General features: G+C 40.6%; 1 protein-coding gene across 2 annotated transcripts; it reads right to left on the bottom strand.

The window, feature by feature from the left end:
• Positions 1 to 212: 212 nt before the first annotated feature.
• Positions 213 to 21703, bottom strand: scarb2a (scavenger receptor class B, member 2a). 2 transcript variants are annotated; one of them, XM_029637409.2, is made up of 14 exons: positions 21341 to 21702; positions 21170 to 21231; positions 14198 to 14355; positions 13668 to 13815; positions 12949 to 13143; positions 11652 to 11743; positions 11168 to 11287; positions 10502 to 10680; positions 8320 to 8438; positions 6531 to 6604; positions 6373 to 6424; positions 6005 to 6157; positions 4900 to 4947; positions 213 to 4585 (listed from the first exon to the last, which is right to left on the bottom strand). In XM_029637409.2, the coding sequence occupies exons 2-14, from the start codon at positions 21191 to 21193 to the stop codon at positions 4448 to 4450; spliced, it is 1500 nt and encodes a 499-aa protein (XP_029493269.1). In that variant the 5' UTR covers positions 21194 to 21231; positions 21341 to 21702; the 3' UTR covers positions 213 to 4447. The 2 variants fall into 2 exon arrangements, with proteins under 2 accessions (XP_029493269.1, XP_029493267.1); XM_029637407.2 differs by having other exon boundaries at positions 21170 to 21703.
• Positions 21704 to 22023: the final 320 nt, after the last annotated feature.

The following is a 22023-nucleotide window of genomic DNA, read 5'->3' as shown; positions in this document are numbered from 1 at the left end:
GGAGGGACAAACTCCATATTAATGCCCATGATTTTGGAATGAGAGGTTCGACATGCAGGTGTCCACATACTTTTGGTCATGTGTGTGAAGGCACCAACAAATACCACAAGCAGAGAAAACTACTACGGTCTCAATGTATTAAAAAGTAAAACTTTAGTATTTATCAGTAGTGTATTAAAAGCAAGCAAGACTGAAAAAATTAAGTCATCAACTGTATTCTTTGCATTCATTGCAAATTTATTTATTTTTGCAAATACACTAAAAATGTTTACAAAAACATTGTATAAACATTTGTGCAGTGTAAATTAACTAAAAGTTATGGATTACTTTTGAAATAGTTTTGCACCAAACATGACGATTGTCACTTTCAGCAGCAAAAAAATATATATCTCAGAAGTAACATGAAATGTCTGTTAGTTGGTGATTGAGAAACTTACACGCAATGACATGTGAACAGTATACAGTTGCTACACTGCTTAAAACAAAAATCAGTAACGTGAAAGTAAATTGATTAAATAAAAGGATGTATGGCACCAGCATTCTTCTTCCCTGAAGGAGGGCTTCATTCATCTATGGGTTAGATTGAGAGTACACTTCCCTTGTTCCTGTTCTGGCACCAAGGCAATCTCCCTACACATGTACACAGATAGTCAGCCTTCCAATTAATCACTCCAGTTTGACAAAACGGTGCATTAGCTGCACAAAAATAGGTCTACATTAGCTTATTATCCTACACACACACACACATTCACAACCATCAAGGAATTCTCTCAGAACATTTGGGGACTTTTCTACCCTCACTGATGGATCAATATCTCACATTATGAACCAGCTTTACAAGATGTATTTTTCTGTGAGACAAACATTTCATGATACAAACTGAACATGTGTGCGATAACCCCTGTTGAATATTAAAAAAATAAACTGTACTTAGAAATGAAACACGACCGCAAAAAACATACACTCGGGACAAATAACAATGAACATATGGATACATAAATATTGTCAGATTAAAAAACATTTATATAAAATTTTACATAACCTTGTATTGCTGCGTCAATACATAACTCAGTTTGTCCCCTTCACATTAGAAATGTATTTTAACCCTTTGAAGTTCGCTTAATATTAATAATCCTTATCAAATTGTAAAAACTACATATTTTGGCCTTGATGGGAGAAGCACGACTCAAACACTGTTGTAAATACACTGCATTTGGAATGCATCCGAAACAGCAACTTATTCCCAATACAGTGCACTACCTTTGACCAGGGGGCACTACCTTTGACCAGGGGGCACTACCTTTGACCAGGGGGCACTACCTTTGACCAGGGGGCACTACCTTTGACCAGGGGGCACTACCTTTGACCAGGGGGCACTACCTTTGACCAGGGGGCACTACCTTTGACCAGGGGGCACTACCTTTGACCAGGGGGCACTACCTTTGACCAGGGGGCACTACCTTTGACCAGGGGGCACTACCTTTGACCAAGGGGCACTACCTTTGACCAAGGGGCACTACCTTTGACCAAGGGGCACTACCTTTGACCAAGGGGCACTACCTTTGACCAAGGGGCACTACCTTTGACCAAGGGGCACTACCTTTGACCAAGGGGCACTACCTTTTTGACCAAGGGGCACTACCTTTGACCAAGGGGCACTACCTTTGACCAAGGGGCACTACCTTTGACCAAGGGGCACTACCTTTGACCAAGGGGCACTACCTTTGACCAAGGGGCACTACCTTTGACCAAGGGGCACTACCTTTGACCAAGGGGCACTACCTTTGACCAGAGCCTGTGGGCCCTGGTCAAAAGTAATGCACTGTAAATGATATAGGGTGCAATTCCAGACGCAGCCATAGTGTAGAAGGTAGGCAGACTCTCTCTAAATAGAGTAAACACGAGCTGGATCCGATCTATGTAGGTTATCTTTGGTCAAGCACAGGGGAGCGAATGGACTTGAATGATTGGGTACAAAAAGGTGAATGGGACTAGTCAGTCAGACAGTGGTAAGTATTGGCTCAGGTGTATACGTGTATGCACGCGCACACAACACAGTTCAGGTTTAAGGTCTTATAGATTCAAGTCAATAAGGATGGTAAGATATACTGTGATGATTAAACAAGTAAGCAATACATGCACAAGGCCATGATTGCTTGTATATAGATTGAACTGAAAAGGCCTACTGTTTATTAGTCCTTGACATATAATATAACCAGGACCAAAGTTTGAGTAGATGCCCAAAGCCATGTCTGACAAACGTCCTTAATTGCACAACCAAACTCATGCTTGAAAAAAAAAAAAAAAAAATTACATTTGTTTACTAGGGCATCCCATCTAGAACTCCAGAGTTTCCAGTTGAACAAACCCTATAAAATCACCCACAGAAACAAGTATTACAAATATCAAAATGATCCCAATATGGACAATTCCTCATGTTACAATGTGTTGCTATCTATAGTTATGTGCTAATCACAGTAAATGACAGCAAGCTTTGGGCATTGTATCCTGCTCAAATATTCTTCAATATTTAAAGAGTTGCTTCACAGAGACCAGACATAGCCATTTAGAAGTTGATACTGGTTTCTGTTGGAACAACCTTAAACAGAATATGAGCATGGATGGCTCATCCATAGAAAAAATACAAGTCCATAGGTTATGGCAATTAATAGCAGCAATAATAGATACAAATAAAAAAATCATATTCAATGTACTGAAAAGCAAGTAACAAGGCAAAGTGTCCATCTAGAATAACACCTCAGGAACCACATTTAAAAACAACCCTGGGGCAAACTACTGAAATACACAGAAGGACCCTTGCATTTTATATAACAACCAAAAAAAATACAGGGCACCTTCTTTTTTGGGGGAAAGTGCAGGAATTTTCAAGTTGACAGTATTATGGCCTTAGTTCATTTTTTCCAGAAGCAACTGCCAAAAGGCTTGACACGACAGAGAGACTAGTGACCAAAATGGCCAAAAAACCCATCAAAACATCAGACAAAGAGTGATTCAAGTGCCATGTTCGTCTGAATATCTACAGCTCCTTGGCAAGCCAGTTGACTCTGACATAACATGCACAGCAGAAGCGGTGTGCATGGCCCGATTGTTTATTCTACAATTCACCTGCGTTTTTTTTTTACGGCGCACCAGTCGATGGTTCTAACAGTGTTTCGTCTTTATGTGAAAACCTGGTCACCTTGTTATGAGGACTGTACTATCAATCCAAATTGTGTTTTCTCCAAGTATTGATGCAGACACAAAGTGGGTCCACACTGATGTTTAAAAAATGGTGTCTTCGGCACACCTGTGACTACTTGCTGGATTAGGTCAGATGTAGCCAGACATTTCCCCCTTGCATATGTACAACTATTAACATATCCAGCTTTTTACCATATCAACAAAGAAACACTGAAAATTGTAAGGCAGAAAGTAGGTTCAAGTCTCCCTTATAAGTTTTGTGGGTATGTTTTTCTTACAATTTCAATATGAGATGAATGTTTAGGCCTTTCCTTAATGGGAAAGCAGCTATTTACTAATGCCTTATCTGAGGAAATGTCTACGGTTTAGAAAATATCTGTCTCAAACTAGTGTTGGGGAAAAAGGTGAAGGGAAAGGGAAGGGGCTAAATGTCTAGTTTCTCAGTTGTCATACTACACTGAGCCTGCGTCAAGAAAAATAGTCCCCCATAGTCCAATCAAAACAGGACACTGCATGGTAAGACATGCACACAAACGGTCACAAATTCCATTTGATAACAACTTGGGTGTGTGCACTGACTGATTCATCCCTGGAAAAAATATATATATAAGTAGTCCATTTCTTTTTTCTTCAAAAAGGATATGCTAAGTAAAGTTTTACTAGCAAAACCACTTATATGCTGAGTCAGTGAATACTCAGTTACAGGGAGAGAAGAATACCAGATGTTTTAATCTGGTGGCTGTTTGAGGTGACCTCACAAACACTGATACAAAGAAATGTTTCAGGACCCTCTAGTCTTCATTAAATCAGGTGAAGACTACCCATCAGTCAGTAGAACGCTGATAGTGACTGCTCAGTGGTTGTTATTAATTAGTGAGAATACTGCCTAATTTGATACTTATTCCCTCGCAGAAAATACTCAAAAAAGCTTTGTCCTGGCTGTCCAAGTGTTCCTTCATGAACCCAGCACTGAGCCCAACAGAACAGAGACAGAAGTGACAGTAGTAGTAGTAGTAGTAGTAGTAGTAGACAGGAGTTGTTGTTTTGCACTATGGCAGGCAGAAAGACCATGCTCAGCAGGATAGTCAAGAGCATCATTGAGATGAGCAGCATCATGATTGACATGGACATTTATTGGGGTTGTTGCCCAAAAGTGAAAACCCCTGTCCACACTGCAAAACCCTGCCTTGGTTATAATACCACGCCCAGGCTGCTCCGCCTGCCCCTCCACACACTGCAGCCTGCATCAACACTTCTGAGCCTCCACGGGAGACATGGCGATGTAGGAGCCGTTCCTCATTGGCTGGTTGGTATAGTTGTTTTCTGATGGTTCAACCTCTGGTTTGTCGCTGACTTGAGTGTAGGCCGTTTCATCTTTTGCCGTCTGAAGAGGGGAGGACATTGTGTAAACAACAAAGCAGAATTCAACCATGAAAACAAACAAATGTTATATGTTTACAACTACATCGAAAATGTATTGCAATGGTATATAATAAACTAATTGTGGATAATCATTCATTAATGTCATTGTACAAAACCAACAAACTCAAAATACTTTCAACTTAATGAAGAAATACCACTATGAAGCAGGAATGTAAAATAAATGTATATATTATACCTAAAGATATTAGATATTAAAATAAGCAAGAATTGCTAATAACTGAACAAAAATGACAAATGAGGCAAATTAAGACTTACAGTAAAAGAATGAAAAGCTTCAGTAAAATCAATACGTTTTACTTCATTCTAAAACAGAAAGGAAACAGGGGGGGGTTACAGAACATGTTAATCATAGCACGGTAACTATACAGTTCTTCAAAGCTGGAATCCTTAGTTGATACATTCATCTTATAAATGAATGATATAAACCCATTGATTTTGGAAAATATAACTTATTACTCATAAGCTTATTTCAACTGTCGTACCCCATCAGAACCCAAAATACAAGCTTGCTTTACTCCAATGTTTGTAAGCGGTGTAAATGTAAAACACTGAAGCCTCAAAACATGGTTAAAACTCTATTTTATATTGTCAATGGTCAGTCCATGCATCCATGTCTGGTGGTTCTGTCAGTGGTTACATTTCTCCAGACTCATTCCTCAGCTTTTTAACAAAGCTGTGTTTTGGTATTGTTTGAATGAAGGATTATAGCTTTATTTGATATTCCAAGCTATGACATGTGAACTTCTACTAAGATAACCCCCATCTATCCGAGTGACAACTGATGGGTGGGGAATGGGGTCGTGGAAATGGGGTCAGATGGACTAACCTAGACAAACACAGATAAGTGTTGAAAGTACCCTGGCTATCCTACAGAACTATTGTTACTGGAGTTCAGAGCACTCTTTGGCCTATCTGCCAACAGGGACTGCTAAATTAAGATCTATACTTCCTGTTTTGACCTCAGTTATTTAAAATGGTTAGAAAGGCCAGCAGCACTATGATTTCATACAGAGATGACAGAAGGCAGCACATGTTGACTATGTCAGGTTCCTCATGCACGGTGTTAACTTAACATGCAAGGAGATGGAGAACTCGGACACCAGACCACTGATGTTAATATAGAAGAAGAAATTGTATATAAAACATGCAAGAGCACTGTCAAAGCTAACATAAAACCTGTTGTATCAATGCACCATTCAATTCTAATCACTTAGAACATTCCTGGACAACAACTGACATATTGTGAGAGACATGCACAATTTACACTATATTTTAGAGAAGCTTATGAATATTATTGCTACAAAAAAAAACAGTTTGGGGTCTCATGGTAATAAGCGCAGGGGTAGAGGACAGGTCTTACCTTCTTCTGGCGAGACCTGCAGACCAGGACGACTAGAACAATGAGCAGGATGGCTCCCATGCCCACGATGAGCAGAGGGAAGTTGGACACCAAGGTCACGATGAGCAGCAGGGTTCTCATCTGGGCAGCAGAGTCATCGTCAATAGTGGCCGTCTGGGGGAAGGTGGGGGGGGGTCACTAAGGTTATTAACCTGTCTTTACTATGTTGTTATTAACTGATCTTAATAATAGACTAGAGGGTTCACTCTAGCTAAATATCTGGATTTCTGTCTAATACAACTTAATTTGATATGTCTTGGCTACACGTGAGGATGACTGAATTTCACAACATAAATTGGAGAGAGAGAAAGGGAGGAGATAAGTCTTACCTCATTGACAAACATGATGGGAAAAATGATCTCGTTTAGATGTTTGGTTTCGCTGTGGAAGAGAAAATTAAGTGAGGACTTGAGATTCAACAAAAGGCCTTTTCACTCAATTTGTATGAGGGATGAGTGTGGCAAACTGTTCAGATTGATATACTTACGGGAAGCCTGGAACTCTGTTCAAAATTATATTGAGCTGGGCTCTCTTACAAGCACGGATGGGAACCCCAGTGGTCTAAAAAACAAAATAAGGCTTTAAAATTAAGCAATAGAAACTTAGTTAGAACATGCCCTTTCCAAAATGTTTATATTCCACTGGTACTGCATTAATTGACACATACAACATGTAATAGAGCTATTAAATACAGTATACACACAATGAGAGTATGTAAGTGTATAGGCCCCATAACGGATCCTGCATATTGGCCTCATCACTATACAGTGGGGCAAAAAATGATTTAGTCAGCCACCAATTGTGCAAGTTCTCCCACTTAAAAAGATGAGGCCTGTAATTTTCATCATAGGTACACTTCAACTATGACAGACAAAATGAGAAAAGAAAATCACATTGTACGATTTTTAATGAATTTATTTGCAAATTATGGTGGAAAATAAGTATTTGGTCAATAACAAAAGTTTCTCAATACTTTGTTATATACCCTTTGTTGTCAATGACAGAGGTCAAACGTTTTCTGTAACTCTTCACAAGGTTTTCACACACTGTTGCTGGTATTTTGGCCCATTCCTCCATGCAGATCTCCTCTAGAGCAGTGATGTTTTGGGGCTGTTGCTGGGCAACAGGGACATTCAACTCCCTCCAAAGATTTTCTATGGGGTTGAGATCTGGAGACTGGCTAGGCCACTCCAGGACCTTGAAATGCTTCTTACGAAGCCACTCCTTCATTGCCCGGGCGGTGTGTTTGGGATCATTGTCATGCTGAAAGACCCAGCCACGTTTCATCTTCAATGCTCTTGCTGATGGAAGGAGGTTTTCACTCAATCTCACGATACATGGCCCCATTCATTCTTTCCTTTACACGGATCAGTCGTCCTGGTCCCTTTGCAGAAAAACAGCCCCAAAGCATGATGTTTCCACCCCCATGCTTCACAGTAGGTATGGTGTTCTTTGGATGCAACTCAGCATTCTTTGTCCTCCAAACACGACGAGTTGAGTTTTTACCCAAAAGTTATATTTTGGTTTCATCTGACCATATGACATTCTCCCAATCTTCTTCTGGATCATCCAAATGCTCTCTAGCAAACTTCAGACGGGCCTGGACATGTACTGGCTTAAGCAGGGGGACACGTCTGGCACTGCAGCATTTGAGTCCCTGGTGGCGCAGTGTGTTAATGATGGTAGGCTTTGTTACTTTGGTCCCAGCTCTCTGCAGGTCATTCACTAGCCCCCCCCCCGTCTTCCATTTCCTAATAATTGCTCCCACAGTTGATTTCTTCAAACCAAGCTGCTTACCTATTGCAGATTCAGTCTTCCCAGCCTGGTGCAGGTCCTCAATTTTGTTTCTGGTGTCCTTTGACAGCGCTTTGGTCTTGGCCATAGTGGAGTTTGGAGTGTGACTGTTTGAGGTTGTGGACAGGTGTCTTTTATACTGATAACAAGTTCAAACAGGTGCCATTAATACAGGTAACGAGTGGAGGACAGAGGAGCCTCTTAAAGAAGAAGTTACAGGTCTGTGAGAGCCAGAAATCTTGCTTGTTTGTAGGTGACCAAATACTTATTTTCCACCATAATTTGCAAATAAATTAATTAAAAAATCCTACAATGTGATTTTCTGGATTTTTTTTTCTCATTTTGTCTGTCATAGTTGAAGTGTACCTATGATGAAAATTACAGGCCTCTCATCCTTTTAAGTGGGAGAACTTGCACAATTGGTTGCCGACTAAATACTTTTTTGCCCCACTGTATATGGTAGATAAAATGTTTGTTCATACCGGGTTAAGGTCAAGGTAAGTTTCATGCTCCTCCTTGTTGGGGTGCAGTCCATCAACAGCATTAATGTACTTGTCATCTGCCTGATAAAAGTGGGGGAACGACACCACGATAGGTGCACCTATGGACAAGATGAGGGAGATGGGAAAGAAATGCAATTTAAGAGAAAACACCACAAGCAACCTATATTACATCAAATAGCCCATGTCCTTATCTTGGACTGCCATAAGAGAGGATTAGGCAAAACAAATTCCAATGTTTTAATATTGGGGCTCTAAAAGGGAAACATCAGATTGATAACGTGTGCTATCTGGTATTATTACCCAGGCATGGAGATAACGGAACAAATAGCAAAAATATGTGTCAAGTTCCTTCCTTGCCATTGGAAAGGCGGCCTGTACCGGACATGTTCTGATACAGTGAAATTATTTGGTTTTTTTCAACCCATGACAAAGCGTTTCCTTTGAGGTCAGAATGACCATTATGAAGTTCCACAAGGTACTACTCATAGAGACACCATGTAATGTGTTCCAGTGTGGGAGCCAATAACCCTCACTAAGGAATATGAAAACTATTCAAACTGCTATATCTGACAAATGGAATTCAAACCACCACAAGGAATTAAAGGTTCCTATTCACCTATATTAATAAAGGGTCCTATTCACCTATATTAATAAAGGGTCCTATTCACCTATATTATTAAAGGGTCCTATTCACCTATATTATTAAAGGGTCCTATTCACCTGTTTTAATAAAGGGTCCTATTCACCTGTTTTAATAAAGGGTCCTATTCACCTGTTTTAATAAAGGGTCCTATTCACCTGTTTTAATAAAGGGTCCTATTCACCTGTTTTAATAAAGGGTCCTATTCACCTGTTTTAATAAAGGGTCCTATTCACCTGTTTTAATAAAGGGTCCTATTCACCTGTTTTAATAAAGGGTCCTATTCACCTATATTAATAAAGGGTCCTATTCACCTGTTTTAATAAAGGTTCCTATCCACCTATATTAATAAAGGTTCCTATCCACCTATATTATTAAAGGGTCCTATTCACCAATATTAATAAAGGGTCCTATTCACCTATATTAATAAAGGGTCCTATTCACCAATATTATTAAAGGGTCCTATTCACCAATATTAATAAAGGTTCCTATTCACCTATATTAATAAAGGTTCCTATTCACCTATATTAATAAAGGGTCCTATTCACCTATATTAATAAAGGGTCCTATTCACCTATATTAATAAAGGGTCCTATTCACCTATATTATTAAAGTGTCCTATTCACCTATATTAATAAAGTGTCCTATTCACCTATATTAATAAAGTGTCCTATTCACCTATATTAATAAAGGGTCCTATTCACCTATATTAATAAAGGTTCCTATCCACCTATATTAATAAAGGTTCCTATTCACCTATATTAATAAAGGTTCCTATCCACCTATATTATTAAAGGTTCCTATCCACCTATATTATTAAAGGTTCCTATCCACCTATATTAATAAAGGGTCCTATTCACCTATATTAATAAAGGTTCCTATCCACCTATATTAATAAAGGTTCCTATTCACCTATATTAATAAAGGTTCCTATCCACCTATATTAATAAAGGTTCCTATCCACCTATATTATTAAAGGGTCCTATTCACCTATACTGCAGCCCCAAGAGGATGCGGTTAGAACAGCCTCAAATCAATAGAACCATGATTTCAGCATTACGAACACTGAGGAATAACTTTGCCCCGATTGTTGAACTAGCTCTGCACCACACTACGAAAGCGGATGTCTCTAAACAATATATCTACTTCCCTCACGAGACTTAAGGGTTAACGTAGTGCATTTATATGCCATGTGATTGTTTTATGAGGGGAAAGCCTTGAGATGATCTTTATCCTCAAATTCAGGTGTTTTATAGCCCTCATCCAGAGTTAATCATTCACCACTATGAAATCTGGATACTCAAACATGGACATTTCTGATATCTATTGGAGCTTGGATTGCAGCTAGAACTAGATTGATTAGGTTATTATTATTATTATTAGTATTTAAAAAAATTTTTTTTTTTTTTTTTTAAATCGGTCAAAAAACTAGGTTATGGGGTTAGTCAAAACAAACAGTGGGTATGTGGGGCACATATGTTATGCCAACCAGGGTTGTGACAGTAATGAACCATCTCTTACCTTCTCTGCAAACACTGACTTTTAGCACCCCGGTGCCAAGGCAGTCGCCAGCTGGCACACAGAAGCCGGCGTTAGTGGGGTTCTCCTCAGGACTCTGCAGGACGTCGTGGGGCGGGGCAAAACGGTAGGCTGGGATGCCCTTCACGTCCACGTCCTCAACATAACCCAGATGGATAGACCTAAACCCCAGAGGCAGGTAAGAACAAGGAGGAGGACACATAAGCTGTGTAGGAGTTTCTCAGTTCACAAAACTTACAGCAGGAATTTGGAATTCAGTTCTACACATGTCATTTTGCAGAGGAGATTGTGAGGTCTGTGTTAACAAATGTGTCACCTACTGTGTGGAACATTGGGTGAATATGAGAAGACAAAGTACAACGGTCTCGATTGAGTCAAAGCTCCATTTTATACTATGTGCCTCTTCTCCAGATTCTCCTCACGTATTATGGTGTTGGTTGGATCATGCCCAACTCACACCTGTTTACCATGGCCAGGATGTGGCATCTTCTACAGTGGTTTACCAGTCCGATATGAATACGAGTCAGTCGTTTCTCGATAATTCTTGGCTGTCACCTAAACCACCGTCCCTCTCTGTACTGGCTGCTTTGACTGTAAACAAATAATACAACTACAGACAATACAGATTTGGAGATATGACTGACGTACCTGCAGAGGTCAGCCGCAAAGATGTACAGCAGCTCTTTCCTAGACAACAGAGGGTGGAACACACTGCCGTCCGTCCCGTTGATCATGTTGCTCTGGTTAGAGGACCACCATGACATTTCACTGTTGATAGGGGAAAGGTAGGGGATATGTTAGACATCAAGAAGCTTTCATTTACACAAGGTTGTTATAAAACAACATGGCGGGGCCAAATACTGATTTCATTTCAAATGCCTGGAAGTGGTTTTCTATTTCTGATATTTAAATATACAAATTTGCAATCTGCTCTGTCATGACAGGGAGCAAATGAGTTTATCCTTGGACTTTGAATACTTGATTTGGACAGATCCCAATTCATTCCCGTTCAATGAGTAAACCCAACGTCGCAGGGCAAGGACCAAAAAGAAAACTGCTGACAAATGTTTTTTGACAACCATTAACTACAACAACATGAAGGTGGAAAACAGAGGGAAATAAAGGACCTTACGTCAACCCGTTCCATGTGTCTATTCTGCCATATTCCATGTAGTCACGTTCGCCCGTCAGGAACACAAACTCTCCTTCATGAGTTCCATTTTTCTAGGAGGAGAGAAAGACAATAGTTCAGTCAGACTGTCATATCAAAAGGAATACATCCAACATCCAGGAGAACAGTGGACAGGTACAGAATTAGAAACAGCCACAGACTCTTGATAAGCAGAGGAAAAATAAGAACACCTTCCTCCAATGCTGTTAAAACGGTCATTTGGGAAGGAATTTCAGTGTTTAAAGTGTCTGGTTGTCATTGTTGGAACTGTACTGACGGGGGATATTGTGCTATAGTGCCACTGCACTACTGTAGCCTGCCTATCCCAGTCTGTTTTTCCTTCTCATATTACAATTTTATAGGCAGCGGTAAGAGACTGTAGTTGACCAAAACGGTTGACACAAATGCTTTGACAGTTGAGATTTTACAATTTAGGTAAAATTCTACCCAACGTCTAGTTCTTTCAGAGGATTTCAAATTAATGCAGCATTATCTGGTTTGTGGAACCTGAGAAAACGATTCACATTGTTATTGCGGTAGGTAGAATAGCAGATGTGAGTCTCCAAAGTAGACACGAGTCTCCCAGAAAAAGGGTAAGTAAAGCAGCTTCATCAGCATTTTGTCATTTTCACTCATCACGTGATGACTCCACGAGACATCCTCCGGGGCCCTACCAACAGAGACATCCTCCGGGGCCCTACCAACAGAGACATCCTCCCGGGCCCTACCAACAGAGACATCCTCTCGGGCCCTACCAACAGAAACATCCTCTCGGGCCCTACCAACAGAAACATCCTCCCGGGCCCTACCAACAGAAACATCCTCCCGGGCCCTACCAACAGAAACATCCTCCCGGGCCCTACCAACAGAAACATCCTCCCGGGCCCTACCAACAGAAACATCCTCCCGGGCCCTACCAACAGAAACATCCTCCCGGGCCCTACCAACAGAAACATCCTCTCGGGCCCTACCAACAGAAACATCCTCTCGGGCCCTACCAACAGAAACATCCTCTCGGGCCCTACCAACAGAAACATCCTCCCGGGCCCTACCAACAGAAACATCCTCCCAGGCCCTACCAACCACCTACTGGTTCAATGACTAAAGGATTTCTAGTGCAATTTCACAACTTTCGGTTAAATCACAAATTTCAAGACTGGCCATTAGCTAAGGTTATAACTTTAGTGAATGACTGTATTCAGAAGTGTAATCTGATTAAACATATTTCAAGGTTTTACTAAACACAAACAGTGCCTACCTTCCACATCAGCCCAAACATCTCATCCACCTCTGGCCTAACGCTGTGGATTTTGGTGAGCAAAGGGTCCTTGAAGCCCCACAGCACCTCGTGGACGGTGCGGGTCATGAAGATCTCCACGCCGATGGACTTCATATATATGGAGACGAAGGTACGCAGCAGGAAGGAGTAGGAGTTCAGCTCACTCATCACCGCCTGTAGAAGGAGAGGAAACAGAGAGAGAAGGGGATAGAGCTCACATTCTATCATACCACTAGTAACAAAATTATAAACAATGTTTCTAAGTCTATAGCTTTGGTTGCTGTCTAGACTCTGGTCTGGTTCTCATTAATGGAAATTGGATTACGTCCATGAAAGTGTCTGCTATAAAGTAAAAGGTTGGTAGGAACAAGACCCCAAGATGTCATAATACAGCATTTAGCATAATGCTTGGAAAGTCTACTGGAATGATGCAGTAAAAGAATGTCAATATAGGGTTACAGCGGTTATACTGGGAATCTTGAAAGGTTAAACAGAAGAGGACACACTTGTGGAATAATTCACACCCTCATGTTTCTAAGTACTCAAACTGTGTTGCACCACAGTTTATAACACACTATATTACAGATACAACATGTCCATGGCAGCTAAGATACACTGCATAAGCGAAGACTGCACAAGTATACCAAATGTAGAGGTAACAAGCAAGCAGAGGCCGAGAGGGACACATACTAACTCACCACAGCTGGGATGTTGACTGTCCTCAGAATGTCGACCTCTGGATTACCTCTGGACTTCTCTGGGACGAAGACAAAGCTTTTGGGATTCAGGGCATAAACCTTGGTTCCATTTTCAAGGAAAGTCACATTTTCCCTAGGTCTGTATTCCCTGTTATGGAAAGATGTGGATATGAGGATTAAGTCGGTCCACACAGATGTTCACATGGGGGTGAAAGACTAATTCAAACAAGTCCACCAGCAGGTTCAGCAGCATGGAACTGCTTTCATTCAATAAGACTTTCCCAGGACCTGAATCACCAGCTTCCCATGATCAAACGAACAGATAATAAAACAAATACATTGTAAGCCGAATCTTAACTTGAGATGAGCACATGCAAAAACCTTCCATTGGCATCGATACATGATTTCCAATTAAGTCAAAGTTATGACTCTGGATCTCAAGATAAGATTAATTCCTGTGTGAACTGAGCCCTGTGTGAACTGAGCCCTCCTAATTTCAAAGGACAACAGTGAGTGTGTTGTCAACCCACCTGTAAGTGTAAGGTCCAATCTGGGTGACCACTGCCTTTCCCCCTGCTAAGAACACTTCTGGATTGGTCACGTTGAAGAAGTAATACTCCATGTAGACTGGAGGCGGTGGGTTCTTCCATGACTCAAATACTCGGCTTGCCTCTGTCAAAGTCAATTCCTAAAAAATGTAATATTGTTATAGAGAAATAGTTATTTAAGGACGGTCCAAAACAACAATGATCTCTCCAAGTGTAATCTGTTTAGGGTAGTACGTTTGAGGGATAGGCCAGCGCTCCTTCTAAAAAGCTATTTGAAAACAGTAACCCCATTCATCTCTAAACTAAAGATATTTTGGCTTTCAAAAGCTATTTAATTTTTTATTTTAGCTGCACCACCCATCAACAACCCTTTCAGGTTATACCAGAAGAGAGCACACACACTGCAAATAATGTAGCGAAGACACAATGCCAGCACACCAAAACCCCAGGGGAAAACATAGGTGAATAACTGTCAGAAGAAAACCTGAGTGAAAACAGCAAAGGAGGTTTGGGTGAACCCCAGCAGGCTGATCAAGGGATGTTTGCATTTTTCCTTAAATGACCACTCACCAAATTGGCAGCATGACAGTTTGAATAAACAATATGGAGTGGTAGCACTGTCCTATTGGTCATCATATGAATAGAGGGACGTGATTAAATGTGTTCAGATAAGTCCCTCAGACGACAGTAATCCACGTGGGACTAAATTAGTCCTGTTTTTGAAATGCGGCAATGATCAGATAAAAAGTTAACAGGTAAATTCTAGAGCTGCGAGGATACCAGTATCGCAATACTCATTAGTATCGTGGCAAGGAAACAAAATGGGTTTAACTTCCCTAGGTAAACAACCCTAATATTGCAAATGTAACAGTTTAACTTTAGTCCGTCACCTCGCCCCTATCCGGGTTCGAACCGGGGACCCTCTGCACACATAACAGTCACCCTCGAATCAGTTACCTATCGCTCCATAAAATATTGCAATACTGGTATCATCCCAGCCCCAGTAAATTCCAAAACAATTATACAGCATTTTAAACACCATTAGTGTAAACTTGAATAGGCAAGTCAGTTAAGAACAAATTCTTATTTACAATGACGGCCTACCCAATCATGCATTCAATCATGTTTAACATTAGCCCACATTACAAATACTTGACTGGAAAGACAGTTTCAACCCGGTCTGGTCTCAGATTAGACGCAACATAGTAAATATATATATATATATAAACACACACACACAGTATATCACAAAAGTGAGTACACCCCTCACATTTTCACCTAGGGGTGTACTCACTTTTGTTGCCAGCGGTTTAGACATTAATGGCTGTGTGTTGAGTTATTTTGAGGGGACAGCAAATTTACATTGTTATACAAGCTGTACACTCATACTTTACATTGTAGCAAAGTGTCATTTCTTCAGTGTTGTCACATGAAAAGATATACTCAAATATTTACAAAAATGTGAGGGGTGTACTCACTTTTGTGATATACTGTATATATAAAAATGTTTGGTAGGGTTATTTAATAAGACAAAAATGAAAGGAGGATGGGTGGGCGTATAACGGAAATGTCGAATCTCATCACGGACAACTTTAGCATTTTAGCTAATTAACAACTTCTCAACTACTTACTACGTTTTTAAAATCTACTTTGCAACTACTTAGCATGTTAGCTAACCCTTCCCTCAAACCCTAAGCCATAGCCTAGCTAACATTAGCCACCTAGCTAACAGCCACAAGAAATTGGAATTTGTAACATATCTTATAATATGTTATGAATTTGCAAAATATAAGTATTGAAATTCGGAAGATATCATACAAATTGTCATTTAACATAAGAAATGGATGTTGGACATCAACAAGTTAATACATACCATATGAAACCTAACATTTCATACTAAATGGAGCGTCTCGGATTTAGGTACAAAATAACACGAAATGCTCTGGGACCGGAGTAATTCAACTGCAATTAAAACAGATGCAGTGACATTCAACACTTTGATAAAATGAAGCGTGCTGGAAGATGGTTGTCAAATCTAAAAAGAGAACGTTGGTTGATCCATAAGATACTGGTAAGTAATGTATGCCTAATGTATAGAGAAATCTGTAACAACAAACTTCACCATTCAAGGAGGGTATTTCTAACTTCAAGTGCGAAATTCCCCCGTCCGTCCGTCCTTTACATAAGGGGTTACTGATTGCTTTCTCTGTCCCTTGAGTAAAGTGAGGTATACATGAGAAAGGCCTTTACCATTCAAACCGCTCACTCTCATCTTGAGGTCTCAGAGAAGCTCAGTTGTCGCTTTTAAGGTGTGGCTCAACACGGCTGCACAAACTCGTTTCACGTTCAGACTTGATCTTTCAGTGTTTTCCAGTCATTGGGCCAACGGACTATCCATTTAAAAGTGTGTCCCGGAAGAACTATATATTTTATGGGCCACCGCTACTAAATGAATATAAGGGAAACTGGGTACATACTTCCTACGGAGTCCTAAATGATCTGATCATTTTGCCTCATACACACATTCTGACAAACACACTACACAACACAACTGTGCAGAAGGTCACCACTCACTAGCTAGAGCATTGAACTGGGGGTATGCTCCTCGGGGAAAACAGAAGCCTGTTGCTTCACTTAGACTCTAGTCAGTTTTAAACATATCTGAAATAGGATGTTTCCAGCACAAGACATGAATCAACTCATTCAATAGCCCATTTCATGATGTACAGCAAAGTATGAAGGCTGTGGAGTCAAATATCGCTTCGCATGGAATAAAGATATCCCTGAGAACTCCTGAAATATATAACAAAATAGCATATTTGATGCCGAGAAGCCATTTCCCTTTAAATTTTATTAGATCATTTGAGTCACCTGAAAGTTGTGAAAAGTCAAGCCATACTAAGCCAGCTATTCCAATCATGCGTGTTGTATTGGCTGCATTTAAAGTTAGAATCCGCAGTTGAAACAATTAAAGCAGTCACTCCGCCTGTTTTTGTAAAAAGCTGAGGGGTGGGTCTGTAGAAATGTCACCATTCTCAAAATCATGGACAGAGCTATGGATGCAAGGACTGACCATCCATGGCCTTACAATTATACTTTTACCCATGTGTTTTTAGTTTCCTGGGGGGGAATAGGCTTTGTCGTGCCCTCTTCACGACTGTCTTAGTGTGTTTGGACCATTCCAGTTTGTTGTTGATGTGGACACCAAGGAATTTGAAGCTCTCAACCTGCTCCACTACAGCCCAGTCGATGAGAACGGGGATGTGCTCGGTGCTCCTTTTCCTGTAGTCCACAATCATCTCCTTAGTCTCAATGTAACCAAGACTAACCAAATGGTTAACCGGATTATTTGAATTGTGTTCCTCCCCCCAACCCCTCTTTTACGCTGCTGCTACTCTCTGTTTATCTTATATGCATAGTCACTTTAACTATACATTCATGTACATATTACCTCAATTGGCCTGACCAACCAGTGGTCGGTTAGCCAACATTGGCTATCTGCAGTGTGTCCCACCACCCGCCAACCCCTCTTTTTACTCTACTGCTCCTCTGTTCATCATATATGCATAGTCACTTTAACCATACCCACATGTATATACTACCTCAATAAGCCTGACTAACCGGTGTCTGTATAGAGCCTTGCTACTCATATTTTCAAGATGTCTTTTTTACAGTTTTATTTCTTTACTTACACACTTTTTCCCTCCGCACTATTGGTTAGAGCCTGTAAGTAAACATTTCACTGTAAGGTCTACACCTGTTGTATTCGGCACACGTGACAAATAAACTTTGATTTGATGGTGTACAGTGTTTGTTTACAGACAACGGATTAAAATAAGCTTATATTTTAGGTTGATGGGGTATGACAGTTGAACTAAAATCATGAGGCATTTATAAGTTACAGTACATTCGGAAAGTATTCAGATCCCTTGACTTCATCCACATTTTGTTACCTCGCAGCCTTATTCTAAAACTGATTAAATTGCCCCCCCACTCAATCTGCACACAATACCCCATAATGACAACGCAAAAACAGGTTGAGAATTTTATGCAAACATATTAGAATTAAGAAACTGAAAGTCACATTTACATAAGCATTCAGACCCTTTACTCAGTACTTTGTTGAAGAACCTTTGGCAGCAATTACCCAAGAATACTCGCTGCAGGCTTGGCACACCTGTATTTGGGGGGTTTCTCCCATTCCTCTCTGTAGATCCTCTCAAGCTCTGTCGGGATAGATTGGGAGCGTCGCTGCACAGCTATTTTCAGGTCTCTCCAGAGATGTTCGATCAGGTTCAAGTCCGGGTTCTGGCTGGGCCTCAAGGACATTCAGAGACTTGTCCCGAAGCCACTCCTGTGTTGTCTTGGCTGTGAGCCTAGGGTCATTGTCCTGTTGGAATGTGAAACTTCACCCCAGTCTGAGGTGATGAGCGCTCTGGAGCAGGTTTTCATCAAGGATCTCACTGCACTTTGCTCAGTTCATATTCCCTCAATCCTGACTAATCTCACAGTGCCTGCCGCTGAAAAACATCTCCACAGCATAATGCTGCCACCACTATGCTTCACCGTAGGGATGGGGCCAGGTTTCCTCCAGATGTGACACTTGGCATTCAGGCCAAATAGTTAAATCTTTATTTCATCAGACCAGAGAATTTTGTTTCTCACGGTCAGAGTCTTTAAGGTGCCTTTTGTGACCTTCTCCCCCAGCCAGCTCTAGGAAGAGTCTTGGTGGTTCCAAACTGTTGGAGGCCACTGCTTTTGGGCACCTTCAATGCTGCAGACATTTTTTGGCAGCCTTCACCAGATCTGTGCCTCGACACATGTGTAGATTGATGAGGAAAGTTTATTTAATCCATTTTAGAATAAGGCTGCAACGTAAACAAACAAATGTGGAAAACGTGATAGTCTGAATACTTTCCGAATGCACTGTATATTCTTCAGGAATCAATTGGTAGGCTATATATTAGTCCAAATGGATGTAGCAACTATGGATTCTAGTTTTAAAGCCAAACACTGACTACATACACGAAAGGTGAGTGTGAGAAAACCACCACCAACATGTGATTCAGACTCATCTTCAGCAGTATGGTACCAAGTTTCACAATCAGTAATGTCTTTTGTTTTTATAAATCAAATTGAGTCCCTCTCAAACGGATACAATTCCCAAGAGAGACCGTTTCTATGCAACACTAACTTTTGGTAAAGTCAAGGCCTAGATTAGAAGAATTCCTGTGTTTAACACCCTTGAAAAAAGTATCTCAAAGGCTTCCATAGCTTTCATGTTTACATAAATTCGCTCGTAGAAATGCTTCAAACCTTGATCTCACAAGCACAGGCAAGCAGGGACAAAGGGTTGAGGGCTTATCAATCTTATCTAAAATATATATTTTTAAACTCACTATTTATGTAGCTGGTAGTTGGGGATGGGTCACATGAAGAGTGGTATGGATATTAAAACATAACCATCAGGTTCACTCAAAAATAAATGAAAACCTGACCTGTAACATCTGTGGGAGTTGTGGTTTGATAACCTTTCTCAAGACAATAATAAATGTTATTCAGTGTCATGTTTTGGGGCGGTTTTCCGGTCTATAGGATGACAAACTGTTTGAATGAAAGTTAACATATGTCATAAGTTTAAATTATTGTCAACTTTTTGGGCAGGGGACAGCGGGTTGTTTTCCAGGCAGAGCAGTCCTCTAGACCTAGATCAGGCCAGGGCTGAAACAAATGAATGCTCACTTGTTTTATGATCCAGGAAAGTCGTTCTAAGAGCAGTTTTAGATACAGAAGTGGTACAGTTGTGGATGGACATTCATTCTTAATGTATCTTATCATATTTTCAGTCACCGGCAATATGTCCACACAAGACTCCTGCACTTTATTGAACTTAAAATACAGGTAGGTCGATTGACAACATCATCAGCAATATTTGTTTCATTTCATGATGTTATGTATTCTAGGTCTAGGGTGACACCATATCCCAAATAAACCCAGACCCAAAGTAATTTAACAGCGGCCACGAAACACATGTTTATGTGTCTATCCTATGACTGAGTCTGACATTTTTGCTGAGGTGGGCATGGCACTTGAAGAAAGAGAGCTGTTCAGATGCGAGAGACGTTCAACCAGGTAAGCAAGAAGGATGAAAAGTGAAATGAGGGAGCGGGACTTGGCCTTCATGGTCTCTCTCCCTTCCCCCATCCTTGCGCACGCACCTCCCCAGCCCCTTCTCTGACGAGATGCCAGCCCCTTACTGATAAACCACGAGGAAAGCTCTTATAATTTTAAATCCCATTCCCAAATAAATTATATTGTGACATAACCATCAGGTTGACTCAAAAATTAGATGAATACCCCACAAATAAAGATGCAGCAGTACACTAGTATTTCAACTCATCTGTCAACCATTATGTATAATAAAGCAAATGAAGTGAGTGGGCTTTATTTTATTATTGGAATAAAACAGGCTGCTTGCCTACAGTGCACCAATCCATGGTGATGATGTTGTTACCGCAACGCTCTGTGACAGGAACATACCTGGCATTGTAAATCAACCGGTGAGATTCAATCAGGCTATACATTGAGTTTAAATGCTGAACGCCTTGCAGAGCTGTTCAAGAGGGTTGAATCAATATTGCTTGTTTATGAATGATACAATGTTGCTTTCCTACCACAAAAAAAACAATTGGTTGGTGGTAAAGCATGCAGCACTTGTAAATTGTCGACCTTGGAACGCATGCTGCACTGACCCATGTCGGGTGGGCAAATGACCGGAGATGCGGATTGAGCAAACAAATGCTGTAACGTTTTCTATCGAACATCACCTAATAACAAGGAATGGGAATGTGACTCACCGTCTGCTATTTAGTGCAAATACAACTAACAAATTAAAGCAACCAGCATATAAAACGATCAAATGTATGTTTGAAGTGGGAAAAAGTTGCAACTCACCTTTTTTAGCCGGTTGTGAATCATTGTTTGAAAGACTTGAGCCACCACCAAGGCGATCCCCACTATCAGTAGGTGGGCGCAGACAATTCCAGTAGCGTAAATTACACAGGATCTCCGAGTCATGATTCCAGCCAACTGTCAAACTAATTTGGCAAATGTGAAATTACTTACCAAATGACACTAACGATAATACTGTAGGTTCTGATCTTTTAGGGGTTATTTTACTCAAAAGGTGACCGCTACTTCTCACTTTGCCTCTTACACTACAGCGAACCTCACTATACGAATTTCAAAATTGTTCGTTGATATGCATCTACTTGCAAACTGTCTTCGAAAATAAGAAATTCTGGTAGTTTCCTTAGTGCTGTCATAGAACTATGTTCTTCTCTCCATTCAGCCGTTTTCCCAAGGAGAATCGACTGTGTTGTTCGAAGGCAGCGGGAGAAATAACAGTGCTGAGGACGGGCGCCAGACCTCCACTCCCTCCCTCAACAGATTCAAATGAACTCGGTCATGCGAAGAGGTTCGTTTTGGTGTCTGCTGGGCGGTGGGTGTGTTAAAATGTAGCGTGCTTTCTGTGGCTGAGGTCACTGTTTTACTTTATAGCACCATAAACATAAGACGGCACAAACTACGATTTGCCCTTGATTTGATCTACCTTCATAGCGCTATTTTATATTAGGATACATTCAACCAAGCAAAGATTTGAAAGTAAACTTGAGGTTCTGACGTAATTTGAGACCAATTCACTTTCATGTGTAACTATGCAAGTAATATTATTTCAAGAGATAGCAGTGTATTTATTTGTTTTTATGTATATATAGATCAACAATTTACATTGTTACATCACACAA

This window comes from Oncorhynchus nerka, linkage group LG27 (genome assembly GCF_034236695.1).
Source record: "Oncorhynchus nerka isolate Pitt River linkage group LG27, Oner_Uvic_2.0, whole genome shotgun sequence".
In the NCBI taxonomy this organism is placed as follows: Eukaryota; Metazoa; Chordata; class Actinopteri; order Salmoniformes; family Salmonidae; genus Oncorhynchus; species Oncorhynchus nerka.
Note: the sequence above shows the minus strand (reverse complement) of the source record. Positions and strands in the feature narration are given on the sequence as shown.

Bases quoted from the DNA above. Each gene is read 5' to 3' on its own strand.
- scarb2a (XM_029637407.2), bottom strand. From the start codon at position 21,292: ATGACTCGGAGATCCTGTGTAATTTACGCTACTGGAATTGTCTGCGCC. The intron at 11,744-12,948 runs GTAGGCACTGTT...CTCTCCTCCTAG, and splicing joins TGTTTGGGCTGATGTGGAAG to AAAAATGGAACTCATGAAGG. The intron at 8,439-10,501 runs GTAAGAGATGGT...TCTTGTCCATAG, and splicing joins AGTCAGTGTTTGCAGAGAAG to GTGCACCTATCGTGGTGTCG.